Raw genomic sequence first — 14,661 nt, forward strand, 5'->3', positions numbered from 1 at the left:
TTCAAGTTAGTTCAGACAGAGGGTAAGCGTGTGTCTGCTTTATAACAGTGTCATTGAAACAGAATCTGTGAGGCTGCACTGTATGTACTGTCCAGTGTGTGTGTGTGTGTGTGTGTGTGTGTGTGTGTGTGTGTGTGTGTGTGCAAGTGTGAATGGGAAGTCCAAAGGAGGATTTTAATGGGAGACAGCTTCTCTCATTAAACCTGGAGCTGATCAGTGAACCCCAATGATCCTGTCTCTGCCCCCTCACCCTCTCCCCAGGCCCCAAGCACTGGGGTTAAAGGCAGGCACAACCACTTCTGGCTTTTATATGGGCACTGGGATCCCGACTCAGGTCCTCATGCTTGCAAAGCCAGTGTGTTTGCACACAGAAACACCTTCCAGTCCTGAAACACAAAATCTTGATTATGAGTTAAATGCAATGCTAACTAGACACTCCATGAACTTTCTATGACAGAGCAGTGATTGCTATTATGCAAATGTCTTTTGGGGGTTAAGAAAATGTAGGCTTTAGTTGATGAAAATAACTAATGAACCAGTGGTTTTCCCTGGACTGGCACTCCTTTATCTTAGAGCTCAGACTCCAGCTCACTCACCGATGCGCCACACTGGGAAAACGCCCTGTTGCGTATGTGAAAAAGTGGCAATGGGCGTCACTTGTGCATCTCTCTTGGCATTCCCGAGCATCCTTCACAACAGAACTGTTATAGTTCATGCCCTTCATGTCTAGGTCCACATACACGTCTTTGCTGCAAGCTGGAAATAAAGGCAGAAAATGCAAGCACCGCCAGAAGCCGGGGGCATCTGCCTTAGGGCTCCCTCAGCAACTGGCGCCCTGGACTCAGACTTCATTTCTCAGCCACTTTTCCATGGAAGTTCTTAATTTTGCTTCACTCTGCATAATTCCTACTCCCGTTATGAGGTATTGTGAGGAAGCCAATGTCCGTCTTATACTGGAACAACTTTAAGCTTGTAAATTTGCATCTTGTCTCTCTGACCTAGTGCCTGAACTGCACTGACTGATAGATTCATTCATTCCTTTATTGAAAAACACCCATTTCATTATTAAGACACGTGCCGCTTCAGTCTGGGCATTTATTTTTCTTTTGGTTTGAATTGGTATCTATAATTAGGGCTTTTGTGTACAACTTTAGGCTGGGAAGGAAGAGGTCAATAAGAAGTAAGAACTGAGGTGCTGACATGCTTTTACGAGGTTAAGAAATACTAATGAATGGGAGTGTACTTATGGGGGGAAAGAAAGCCGATATCCATGAGCTCTACTCTGCATAAGAAGATCATTCTTTAGTGAGGAACCTTAATTCTAGGTGGTACTATTTTATTTTATGCCACAAGGCTGCATCTGAAATGATTACATGTACAAATTATAATGGCTAGTATTTATTTGGTAAGAAAACTTACCACTTAATTGATGAGGGCATTGCTTGAAGGAAAATCCAGAAATTGCTCCTGTCATATTCACCATTGGCAGTGTTTCTGTGATACTGTCTTTCAGAATGCAGGCAAACCTGTTCTTTTGAAAGAAATAACATTACTCAGTGGGAAATCATGTTTCCAAAGATGGTTCCTAAGGACAAAGAGAAGGAAACAAACTACTGAATGTCATGCCAAAGCAAATGTTTACTTAACAAGAGTCTGGCTTTGCTTTTTATTTCAACATCCCTACATTTAAAAGAACACACGTAACCCTCCTCTCCAACAGGACATGGACAGGAATGGGTGGACTCTGAACTATTGCAAAAATGTTGTTAAGAATCTAACAGTTTTGTATTGTCAATGAGCTGGAAATGGTTTTCTTTTACAGGGCTACATTATAAAGTCTCTCTCTCTCTCTCTCTCCCTCTGTGTGTGTGTTTGTGTGTGTGTGTGTGTGTGTGTGTGTGTGTGTGTGTGTGTGTGTGTGTTGCATGAGAAAGCCAGAAGAGGGCAGTGGATCACCTAGAGCTAGAGTTAAAAATGACTGCAAACTTGTGGAAGTAGGTGCTGGGAACAGACCTTGGGTCCTCTAAAAATCTTAACCATTTAGCTATCCTTCTAGCCCCTACATGACTACGTTTTCCAGTGGTGTTGTAATACAGAATGTTCTGTTTGCATCTGGTCCAACAAAACCTAAAGTTTTATTCCTAGCCTTGCTCATAATAGTAGGCTTGCCAATCTCTATTCTAGATTTCAGAGGAATAATTTATGTTTATTGAATTATGTAAATATCTGTGAATCCAGCAAGAACAAACAAAGGTAATAGCAACTTAGCTTTTGTATAAAAGGTTATATATTAAATTTCAAGTTTAGCATAAAAACAGAAATGACAGCATGTCTATGATTTTAAAAATATGAGTAGAGAGACAAAACAGCCATAGGAAACTGGTGAAGTTTGATGAGAATTTAATTAGCTGCTATAAATAACACTTGAAGGATGTGATGTGTAGGGTAATTTTGTTAAATTTATTATACTTTCTTTGTGGTGAAATGCATGTTGGAGTATTGAGAGGTGCAAGGCTATGATATTTTAAATTCATTTTCAGTGTTTAGCTGTGAATATGTACAGGTAGGCAAAGCAACCCTAGCAGGATTTTAGAGGGAGCAGGAGATTACTGTTGCATTTTTTTCACAGTATTTTTATAAACATTTTTCCCTAATTGAATGATTAGAAGAAAGTTCTCGATAATAGCCACTATCATCAACTAACAGCAGCAAAAAGAACAAATATAAGACAAAATGTGGGAGAGAAAATATGAACATTGAGATCTCAAGAGGCATCACAGTTTCTCACAATGTACCTAGACATCATTCTTTCTGTAATATTTAATATTTTAATGGAAGGAAAACTCAGTTTCCAGCTGGTAACATCACATTTCATAAAATGGCAGGAGGGAGGTAATCAGTAGTGGTAAGTGACTGGCCTCTAAAATGAATTCCTCTCCAGAGAAACATGAATAGTTACCATTTGGTAGGATCATCTGAAGCTGACTCAGCCATGAATGTGAAGAGCAAACACCGTGGGTGGTGGGTGCAGACCAGTTGGCAGTATGTGGCACTTGGTGTGAAAACAGTACTTAGGTCTCCTCCTTGAAAGCAGGTGTCTTTGAAGAGCTTAGTGACACATTCTGTGATGAAACATGTGGGCACACATTGGTGTGGGTTTGGGTAGGCACTTACCTTGTTAGATAATCTGATAATGTCAATGGCGGCAGACCTACTTCCCAGAAAATAAGCCTGAACTCTGACATCAGAGCAACTAACTCTCTTAGGTTAGCTTCTTTAGTGAATGGCCCCAGATGGAAATAAAACCATGAACAACATATTGGCCTCAGTGAATCACGTTTGTGAGTGATTGTCTTGAGAGGGCTGTGGAAGCAATTCAATGATTTCTCAGCTGTTGGTCGGCAAAACATGATCCTCAGAAAACCTTCAGGTCAGCAAAGGCTTGCCATGTTTTTCTTCATTCATTGTTTTAACACTGCAACATACTAAAAGCCAAGATTGATGGCCTCTCACATGATGTCATGTTAACATTAAAAATGGACTCCTTTGGAAAAACCATTGAGTCATATTTAGTTAAAACCTCAGATAAGTTTTACTTACAAAAAGCCAAAGTGCATATAAAAAAAGTCCTCTGTTGCTATAAAGAGATACTTAATAATCCATATGGTATGTGACCTTTGGGACTGTTCCCTAGTGACTGAATAAAAGGTCACAGTCCTTCATGAAGTCATATATTCTCATGGAGAGATACTTCTAATCCACTTTTTTCTTTATAACATTGAAAATAAATATCAAACTCTTGCGGAAATACATCAGGAAGAATAAAACCTAGCTCAAATATGTACTGTTGTAACAACAGTCAGTAAATGTCTTGAGAGGACCATAGTTGCAGAGCAGACAAAACTGTCATATGAGGTTCATGGGACTTAGGTAGTCAACAAACTCACAAGATCTCACTGTTTTTTCACTGACCCCTAATGAAATGTGGTCTATACTTTACACATTAATGTAAGCCCTTAACTAGATTGATATTTGTAGTGTGATGTATCTGTCACAGTGACAGCAAATATTGTTATGACTCCTAATACCGTTATGACTCCTCACCAGTTTGTTGGTCATTTCTGTTCAGTTCACCACTAAATCTTTTCATATAACATGTTACTCAGAACCACACCTAATTTTTTTTTTTGAGACAAGGTATCTGTATGTCACTTTGGAGCCTGTCCTGGCACTCACTCTGTAGACCAGGCTGGCCTTGAATCACAGAGATCGACCTGGCTCTGCCTCTTGAGTGCTGGGATTAAAGGCATGCGCCACCACCACCCTGCTCACACATAATTCTTTATTGATTATTTTCCATTTCAACTGATCACATTTCAATATAATTAATCTCCTCAGTAATCCTGTGTATTTTTAGTCCGTACATTTAGGGACATCATTTGGAGAATAGACTCCACATGTAGCTGCTGAACGAACCCATGAGGGGAAGAACATCTCCACCACAGATCTGCCTCCAAAAGGTTTGACAGAAACTTTCTCATTATTGACAAGTATCCCAGGAGCTAGCTGGAGATTTGACTCTTTCCAAGTTCTGTGTTGTCTCCCACCAAAGCACATTGTGGCAGCTCCCAGCCAACCAGTGACCTATTCCCACCTCACACTGCGTCTGCAAACTCTAGGCTAACTCTAGAAGTTCACTGTCTTTGTACAAAGCCACCGTGACACTTTTAAATGTCATTATCATGCAGAACAGCAAGTTTGGGTACGTTGGATTGATTTTTAAAGAATTAATAAATGTGCAGTTTTGCTTAGGGAATAGCCACTATTTGAATCACTTAATTTATAATATTGATTTCCATAATCTCAGTATAGTTTCTAGTACCGGTGAATGTTGGCAACTGTTTGTATATTGAATGGAAGTGGGTGGGATAGCACCTCAAATGCACCCGGTACCTCCCAAGTCCTGAGATTACAAGCATGTGCCACCACTTCTGAAGGTACATTGAATTTATACTTAGACTCCTTGATGATCTGCCTAAAATAATCAAGGTGTTCACTACTTTGAATTTTCTATGTACATCATCATATTTTATGGGAACAATCCATTAAGCTCCATCTTTCCCCTGACGTTTAGTTATTTTACCTTCCCTATGGTGGTGAGTGGGATCTCTCATATAATGTTTAAGGGAAGTGACAGAAGATATTCTTTTAAAACACTTATTGGCATAAATTCATTGCCCTTAGTGGTGGACTTCACAGGGTTGTTTGCATAGAGGTTTATCATGTATTTTTACTATATTATTCTCCATACCTCCCGCTTCTCTCCTTCCTTCTATTCTCCTTTACTCCCCTAGACTCCAGGGCTCAGAGAGTCTCACTTCAACCTTCATGACATATAGACATAATTTCAAGTTTCTACATAAAGTCTAGAATCCATAAATTTGAGAAAGCATGACATACATCTTTCTCCATCTGACTTATTTCACTTGACATGATGCTCTCCAGCTGCATCCACTGTCATACAAATGGCATGGTGGTTTCGTTCTTCATTGTGGCCAAATAAAAAATGGGGACACAAAGTTGGGTGGGTATAGAATGGGGCATGGATATGGGAAGAGTTTGGGGAGGTGAGGGTGAATATGAGCAAAATACAATGTATGAAATTCTCAAAGAATTAATAAAACTAAATAAACACCATGTTCCCTTTCTAATGTTCATATGTCCAGCATTTTCCTTATGCATTCATCTATTGATGGACACCTAAGAATACTCTCTAATGTGTTTGTTGTACATAATTCCCTTGCTGGTGAGGTTGTGGGAAAAATAGAAATCTCTAATGAGATTTCACAGGAAGTTAAAAGTAACACTGTATCACTCCTGAGAATATGCATGAAGGACTCAAAGTCAACATACCAAAGACACTTGCACATCTCTCTTCATTGTTTCCTGTCCACAATAGCCAAGTTATAGTTGTGGATATCATGCCTTTCCCTCAGTCCCTTAGGGAAGTACTTAACAGTTCAGTCACCATTATGTATGAGATTTCCCCGAAAACGTTTGGTTTGAATTTTTCTTTTGTAGTTTTTGTTTGTTTGTTTGTTTTAAGATACCATTTGGTCATTGGAAGAGTTCTCTTCCGAGTTTGCTAAACATCTTTTGTTATGAGTAAAGTTTAATCAAAAATAAAAATACTAAATATTAAATAAAGCAATTTTTATTAAATAAAATTTTGCTGCACGCATTGATGTCCTAAAGGATTTTAGTTTTGTTTTTCTTTGCCACTTTAGGCTTTTTCAAGGATGTAATACTGTGAGTTAAGGTTATTTCCATTATGTACAATTGCCGCCACCGTTCTAGTAGTTCTTCAGCTTCTCCAACTGAAATTCTGTACTCATTAATGACCATTAGCATTAACCCCTAGTCACTTTTCCTCTGTTCCTGTTCCTCTGAAACCAGCTTCTCTGGGGACCTTATATAAGTAGGTCATTCATATTCATGTCATTCATATCTTCATTTGTCAATGACTTATTTCATTTGGTATAATGCCATGAAGATTCAGCCATGTAGTACGTATTAGAATTTCCTTCCTTTAATGCTGAATAGTATTCCATTGCATGTTCACACTGTAATATTTCATTTTGTTTAACCATGTATTCATTGATGAATACTCAGATTGTACTATGGTGTGGATGAGTGCGCTTCAAATGCTCACATGTTTCTACCTTGTAGCTACTTTGCTTTGTTATAAACACAGGAACACAAATCTCTGTTGGAGTTTTCTTTTGAGTCTACATCCACAAATGTAGTGCATCTGTTGCTTTTTTTTAAATTAAAGTAACTTTTCATTCTTTGAATCAACCAAACTTCGCCACATTATGCCAATGTAATGTCTCTTAATTTTCTTTCTTTTAAAATTTTTTTCATTGTGTATATATGTGTGGAGTGTGTGTGTGTGTGTGTGTGTGTGTGTGTGTGTACAGAAGCCAGGAGAGGGTGTTAGATTCCTGGAAAATGGAGTCACAGGAGGCTGTGAGCCACCTACCATGAGTTCTGTGAACTGAATGAGGGTCCTATGCAAGACTCATTTGGTCATTGGAAGAGTTCTCTTCCGAGTTTGCTAAACATCTTTTGTTATGAGTAAAGTTTAATCAAAAATAAAAATACTAAATATTAAATAAATCAACTTTTATTAAATAAAATTTTGCTGCATGCATTGATGTCCTCTCAACTACTGAGCCGTTTCTCTACCCTCCTATTTATTTTTCTTTAATATATGAGTTGGATTGTTTGGTACAGCTGATTTCGAAACAATTTTTCAGACCGAGTCTTACTACATAGCCCCACCTGGGGAGCTCAGAGCCCTCACTTTGTAGTTCTGGGCTTTCAAGTGTGATACACTGCAATGGATAGATAGTATTTTGTCAGTTATATGTGCATATACATCCATAAACAAAAAGTCTTATAATTTTCAGAGTGTCCCTGTGAAGTTGGTATCACTGAGACTTTGAAATGGGGTGCAGAGCATGAACACACTTTTTCTAATCTATGTTTACATTCTGTTTAATTCTTTTCTGCTAGTTTTCCCCCCTGTCTTCCAGCTCCTTTGAATTGGTTTTCTTCTACCTTCTTGGGATGTATTGTCATTGATTTTTACCCTTTCTCTAGTTTAATATATATATGCATACATTTTTACTTTCCAAGGTTTCATGTGCTGTATATTAATTATATCAGATATAATTAAATTTTTATTGTAATCTCCTCTTTGAATCAAATTTCAGAATATACTACTTAACCCAACATTTGGGATTTTTCAGTTATCATTTTGCTATTTTTTTAGCACAGTACTTTTATAACTAAATAACACGCTCTATATAATTTTCACCCTTTAAATTTTATGGAGACTTATAGAGAGCAGAATAATCCTTGAATGAATGTGCAAAGGGCAGGTGAAACCCTTAGTGAATGTGTATTGTTTGACATGGGCGTGGTCATGTCAAACCCGCTAGTGCTAATTGCTAATAGCCTCAGACTCATGGTAGTGCCAAAGCCTTTCCCTGAGGTGAGGCTCAGGTGGATGACAGAATCTTCCTCTGGTGTGAGTGCCAGTGTTGGTGGTATTGCAAACGCTAATAACCCTAGCTCATGGTGACTGCAATCTTAGACTTTTTGATGTCCTCCTACCAAGACTAGCTAACACATCCCTTGTACTGTACGTAATAAAGGTGTTGAGGTTCCAGGTGGTTGTGTTGTACAGTGGGTACTGCCCCATCAGAGTGAACACAACCCACCCGATCCCAGCTTTGTTGTGAGTGTGTCTGTGTGTCTGTCCTTTCTTCATTTCCTAGTAACTCCAGTCAGGTTTCCAGGACCAAGCCATGCAGAACCATGCAACAACATGTTTAGAGTGGTCAGTATTTATTAGTATTTTTATGTACATTAATAACATGTGTCTATATCAGCACAGTTGTTTAATTCAGTGTTTAAGATGTCAAGATAGCCTGGGTGGTGGTGGTAACACATACCTTTAGTCCCAGCACTTGGGAGGCAGAGGCAAGCAGATCTCTGAATTCAAGGCCAGCCTGGTCTACAGAGTGAGTTCCAGGACAACCAGGGCTACACAGAGAAACCCTGTCTCAACATACAAAACAAACAAAGAAACAAATATATCAAAATAGTACTGACAATTTACCAAGGAACTAACAATGGAATTTCAAATAGTGACAGTGAAGGAATAACCTGAATGGCAATCTTACCACAAATCAAAATGAAAGTATAAACTATATAGTTTAATATGTTACATAGTGTTTATTTTATTTTAAATCCATACCTATATTTTCCACTTTTCACACGTGCAACACTAAAAATGAATTTACTATGGACAAAGACCAGTGACAGTCTTAGAGATTCAATGTAATATAAATAAGTTCCTTTTTTTTTTTTTTTTTGGTTTTTCGAGACAGGGTTTCTCTGTGTAGCTTTGCACCTTTCCTGGAACTCACTTGGTAGCCCAGGCTGGCCTCGAACTCACAGAGATCCGCCTGGCTCTGCCTCCAGAGTTCTGGGATTAAAGGCGTGCACCACCATATATTACTTTTAGAAGAGGGTTTTTTTTAATTTTCATTTTAAATAAAGAATAAGCATGGGGTGAACAATACTTATGCTAAGTTATTATGATCAATATTAATTAGGTAACTTACAGTTATACTAATTATTTCTACTGAATATTAAGTAATTAATAAACATTCAATAGTTAAACTAATCAAATGTGTAAGCTGTACATTAATATTTTGATAACATTTTCAGCCAGAACTTGTGTGTGTGTGTGTGTGTGTGTGTGTGTGTGTGTGTGTGTCACTGGATTGAATGCCTTCTGGAAAATTAATCAGTGAGGTGACTCAGTTATTGGCTTTCTAGTATTGCTCTTAGATACCATTACAATGTGTTAAAAATGTAGATATAGATACAGGTATATAGACAGACATAACTATCATACAGATGATATAGGCATAGTCTTTTTGTAATCTTGTATTTAAATCTTTTTCTTTCTTTGGACTCCTTAAGTGGGAGCCTTGATTGGAAAATAAATGGTTTTGCTTTCTTCCCTGGAGTTAGAAACATGGAATTATCCCACAGTATGTAGGGACTGGTGTGTAATTTTTGCTCAAGGAATTACACTGTTTCCTACTCTATAGGTCAGGAAATGAACTATTTCTAAGCCATATTTAAATATTGAGGAAAGTCCTTAAAAACTGTGATAAAGATGCTGAAGTGTAGCTCATCACAGTTGATGGCTTCTGGCAGGGAGTGAGGGTGTGACTCAGTGTTCTTTAAGGGGCTGGCCATTGGGAATTTGACCATGCTCCCATGAGTGTATGGGCAATACAAATTGCACTTGGTGTGTTTTTTTGGGGGGGGGGGGGGGGGGGAGTGCAAGGATGGGAGGGTGGATCTGTCAGGAAGGGGAAGCAAGTGTGATCAGGGTGCATTGCATGAAATTCCCAAATAATTAATAAAAAATTTATGTTGGGGAAAAAATAAAGAAAGCAACACTTACCGCTAGAAACTGAGGCAACAAAGATAAAATATACCACTTGATGTAATGAGACCATCCTACAAAGAGAAGAATGTCACTGTTTTTAGAACATAAATTGTAAATTTGTAACTAGTTTACCGAGATCAGAATTCACACAGAATGAGAGGAGCAGTTCTCGGGGTCCCTCGGTAATGTTAGGACACCCCTTGAGCGGGATGTGTACTGTTCAGTCCCGTCAGAGTTAATGCTAGGACAGCCTTGAGTGGGTTGTGTACCGTTCAGTCCCGTCAGAGTTAATGCTAGGACAGCCTTGAGCGGGGTGTGTACTGTTCAGTCCCGTCAGAGTTAATGCTAGGACAGCCTTGAGCGGGGTGTGTACTGTGCAGTCCCGTCAGAGTTAATGCTAGGACAGCCTTGAGCGGGGTGTGTACTGTTCAGTCCCGTCAGAGTTAATGTTAGGACAGCCTTGAGCGGGGTGTGTACTGTGCAGATCTGTCAGAGTTCTGCAGAAGCCACGCTGACCATCCATCCTCCCTGCCCTCTCTCAACCTCCACCTTACCCACCTAAGAAATCTTCCAGTCACTGCCATTTGACCCCCTCCTACTCCAAATTCCCATCTTTATCATCCTTTTTTCAGTTTTAAGCTCTTTCTCTATATATATATATGAATTATTATATTTTATTATTACTATATATGAATGACTATGTGAATGGATATATATACATACATATATATATATATATATATATATATATATATATATATATATGAATGATTATACTCCTTATAATTTCTATCTTTAAAAAAGCATACTTCAAATTCATTAATATTTTGCCTTGGTCACTTGTAAATGTATGTGCCCACTAAATACTGAAAAGGCTGTTACACACACACATACACACACACACACACGTACACACACACACACACACACACACACACACACACCCTCAGATCCAGTTCCTGTATTACTCTTTAATCTTTTTTCTTGAAAAATACTTCTCATTGACTACACTCCTAGTCTTCCATTGCCTCCACTCTCAAGTCGACTCTAGAGGGTGACTAAGTATATCTACAATATGAAATCAGATGCATTTTAAAAATCTACTTTTCTGTACTGAAGACAATTAAGCCCTCATTGCAGCAGTGGGGACACACCATTTAGGCGTATGTAGTTGAGAGAAACGTCCACTTTTGAAGCCATACCTGCAGATACTTCCTCTCTCTTTGCTGCGGTCCTCCGTTGGGGTGTTTTCTTTCTTCAATAGAGGCTTGTTCCTCTCTAAATGAGCTTGCGTAGGACACTGTTACCTAAATGGTGACTTGTGCTGGTTTCCTCTGTCATGTGACACTGTGCACACCATGCTCAGCGTGTCTGGTGTCTGAGAATGTCCTTTCAGTCCCTGATAATGCAACCTACATCAGGAGAGTTTCAAGCTCTTTCAACACACCAAATTTGCATGTTCCCTTTCTACTGTGTTTTCAAATAAGCAGCACCACCACGCCGAGATGGCCAGAGAATCTGAACTTGCCTTGGCAGTTGGGCAAACTTAGATAGAGTGTGCCTGCCTGCTCAAGGTATACACACTTGAGCTTTCCAATACCAGCTGTGCACCATTGATTCTAGCTCAACTGCAATCCAAGCAAAGAAAACAAAGAAATCTGATGGACTTGGTCATTTGCAGAAGAGTAAAGGGAGGTGCTCTTGGAAGCTAGAGGCTGGATGCTGGGGCCTGGAAGCTGGAGACTGGGGACTGGAGGCTAGGGGCCAGAGACTGAGCACACAGATCACCAGTGAGAGCCCTGTTCTTGTACTCCCATTTCTGTTTCATAACGTCAACTTTTCAGACGTCTATGGAGATATGACTAGCTCTGAGGACCAAAGTGTATATAGTACCTATTTGTGAATACTCACAATGGGAAAGAAATCTATAGTAATAGACAGTTCTCCCAGGATTTCTTTTAGGGCTCGCTGAGATGCAAATGCCGAGCTACAAAGTGCTATGTGCTGCTACACCACCAACAATAATAAAGCAGAGAGGTTCCCTGAAGGATGAGGGGCCTTGTACACATATGAACCTCCCAGGGGTAGGGCTTGTTGCAGCTTATAAAGAGGAAAGCCACTTCTACACAGCTGTGTTTCTGTTAAGGTATCCCCTTGAGCTTGAAGAAGTATCAAGTATTCTTTGGAAAACATGACACTTCGTGTTCTCTGTTACTAGACTTATTCCGTTACAGGTCATGTCACTGGAGAAAAATAAATTAGTAGAGCTGTAGTCTAAAGCAGTGGCCAATAGATACTTGTTTCAAGTTTGTTTGTTTCACTGTCTTCCATGTCTCTCATTTTTTATATTAAACACTAACTAGCCAGGAGTGGTGGTACATACAGGTCTGTTAATCCCAGCACTCAGGAGGCAGAGGCACATGGATCACTGTGAGTTCAAGGCCAGCCTGCTCTACAGAGTGAGTTCTGGAACAGCCTGGACTACATAGAAAGAGAGACCCTGTCCCCAAAACAAAACAGAACAAAACCAAGAACTAGCTGTAAAGATTGCTTCATGGTCTCTTAATACCTCAACACAAACACGCGTGCGCGTGTGCGCACGCACACACACACACACACACACACACACACACACGCACACACACTCAAGGTAAAAATAAACTGATTAAGAGTCTGATTTAGGACTGACTCCTGCAGATTGTCTTCTGAGTTCTGAGGGTGCTTTATGACAGATACTTGTAAATAAGTCCATGTTCATTGTATATTTTTTAAAGTCTGATCTAAGTAACTTCCAGAGAGAGATAATTGAAGGTTCTGGAAAGGCTCCCAATTTTCTGTAGAAAACTAAGTACAAGCTCATATTTACAAGTGCAACTAAAATTAAAAAAAAAAACAAAAAACAAAAACAAAAACAAACAAAAAACATTCTGAAGACCAGAACAGAAATGGAACATGCTGAAATCATGTGTACCAAAGGAAACATGTACTTAGTTTGGGGACAGAGTACCAACATGAGGTTCTGAGACAGCTGACTTCCAGAATTTCAATATTTGGGGACACAGGGACACAGTCCCACAGTCCCATTCTCTGTGTATCATAGCCATGATGCTAGGGGCTTTCTGGATTGATTTTGAACTTGTCAGATATCCATGCCTTTGTGGAGAGATGGACCAGGATGAGAAATACTGGGCAACCCTTTAAAACACTCCTGCACGGGCTGGAGAGAGGGCTCAGTAGTTAAGAGCACTGGCTGCTCTTCCAGAGGTCCTGAGTTCAATTCCCAGCAACCGCATGGTGGCTCACAACCATCTATAATGAGATCTGGTGCCCTCTTCCGACATAAATTTGATACAGCACTCATATACATAAAATTGTAAAGAGTCTTCTTCTGTCCCACCAGCCAGCTCCCAAATAATGACATGGAGACGTATTATTAGTTATGAAAGCACAGCCTATAGCTTAGGCTTGTTCCTAACTAGCTCTTATAACTTAAATCAACTCATTTATATTAATCTACATTCTATCACCTGGTGTTCTCTCTCTTCCATCTTGTACCTCCTGTTTCCTCTCTGTGTCTCCTGGTTACTCTGCCTTTCTTCCCAGGGTCCTCTCTGTCTCCAGAAGTCCCACTTAACCTCTTTCTGCCTAGCCATTGGCCATTTAGCTTTTGATTACACAAACCACAGCAAATACTTCTTCACACCATGTACAAATAAAATCATCCCACTACACAAAATAAATAAATCAATCTTAAAAAAATGAAACCACTCCTACAGAAAGAATAAAACAGAAGAAGAAAGGAAGAACTTACAGGGAAAATAAGAAAAGTCAGAAGCTGGGTAGTTAATCTGAAACATCCTCCATAGAGACATGGGAATATTTCTGCTAGGGCAGAAAGTTAAGGTGAACAACTTCATGTGTTTTGTGTATGCATGAATGTGTGTGTGTGTGTGTGTGTGTGCATGTGCGTGCGTGTGTGTGTGTGTGTGTGTGTGTGTGTGTGTGTGTGTGAGAGAGAGAGAGAGAGAGAGAGAGAGAGAGAGAGAGAGAGGAGATCATGAAGTACCACTCCACCTGCTTTACTATGTTAGAAGGCCGTTGCAGTTACTCAGATACTATGTGTTGATCTGTTGTTGCCAGGCACTGGTGCCCACACAGCACACAATCACACATACACATCAACAAAAATAATAAAAGTAAATCTAAAAGGAGATATTTGCTACATCCCTATCTGCATGGAGCACTGATGAAAGAGAGAGAGAGGGCCTCCTTCAGTTTCCAACAGCTTAGTAGTACAGAGAGGCGTCAACAAGACTTACATGGAAAAAAAGGTAAAGATTAGAGACAGCCCCCAGAGTTTGGGCTGAGCTCTAGAAAACAGCGAGTATTGCCATGTGTCCCCCAGCTCCCCTCGTGTGACATGGGAAGAGGAAGGTTCTGTCCCAGAGCTGACATGCCCTTTCTTGGGTGGATCTGCTGAAGATCTAAGGTTGAGTATCCTCAATCTGTCCTCTGAAGGTGACCTTATTCAAGCCTCTCCTTCTCTTAGCCTCTTAAGCACACGATAGCCCCCTCCCCCAGGGGGCTCTGATTGTAAGCCGGGTGCCTTTGTTTACTTTGTG

At 39.7% G+C, this 14,661-nt stretch overlaps 1 protein-coding gene across 1 annotated transcript; it reads right to left on the minus strand.

Annotated features, from left to right (window-relative positions):
* Positions 1-592: 592 nt before the first annotated feature.
* F11 (coagulation factor XI) lies at positions 593-10,109 on the minus strand. The gene is made up of 4 exons (XM_036166847.1): positions 10,055-10,109; positions 2,960-3,122; positions 1,420-1,526; positions 593-756 (listed from the first exon to the last, which is right to left on the minus strand). Exons 1-4 carry the CDS (start codon positions 10,107-10,109, stop codon positions 593-595), a joined length of 489 nt encoding a protein of 162 aa, XP_036022740.1.
* Between the last annotated feature and the right edge of the window lie 4,552 nt (positions 10,110-14,661).

The sequence above is a fragment of the Onychomys torridus genome, chromosome 17 (genome assembly GCF_903995425.1).
Source record: "Onychomys torridus chromosome 17, mOncTor1.1, whole genome shotgun sequence".
NCBI lineage: Eukaryota > Metazoa > Chordata > Mammalia > Rodentia > Cricetidae > Onychomys > Onychomys torridus.

Excerpts from the sequence above, each read along its gene's own strand:
- F11 (XM_036166847.1), bottom strand. The coding sequence starts at position 10,109 with ATGGTCTCATTACATCAAGTGGTATATTTTATCTTTGTTGCCTCAGTT. Across the intron at positions 3,123-10,054 it reads TGTTGCCTCAGTTTCTAGCG|AATGTGTCACTAAGCTCTTC; the intron begins GTAAGTGTTGCT and ends GTTTCATCACAG. Across the intron at positions 1,527-2,959 it reads TCAGATGATCCTACCAAATG|GTTTGCCTGCATTCTGAAAG; the intron begins GTAACTATTCAT and ends TCAAAAGAACAG.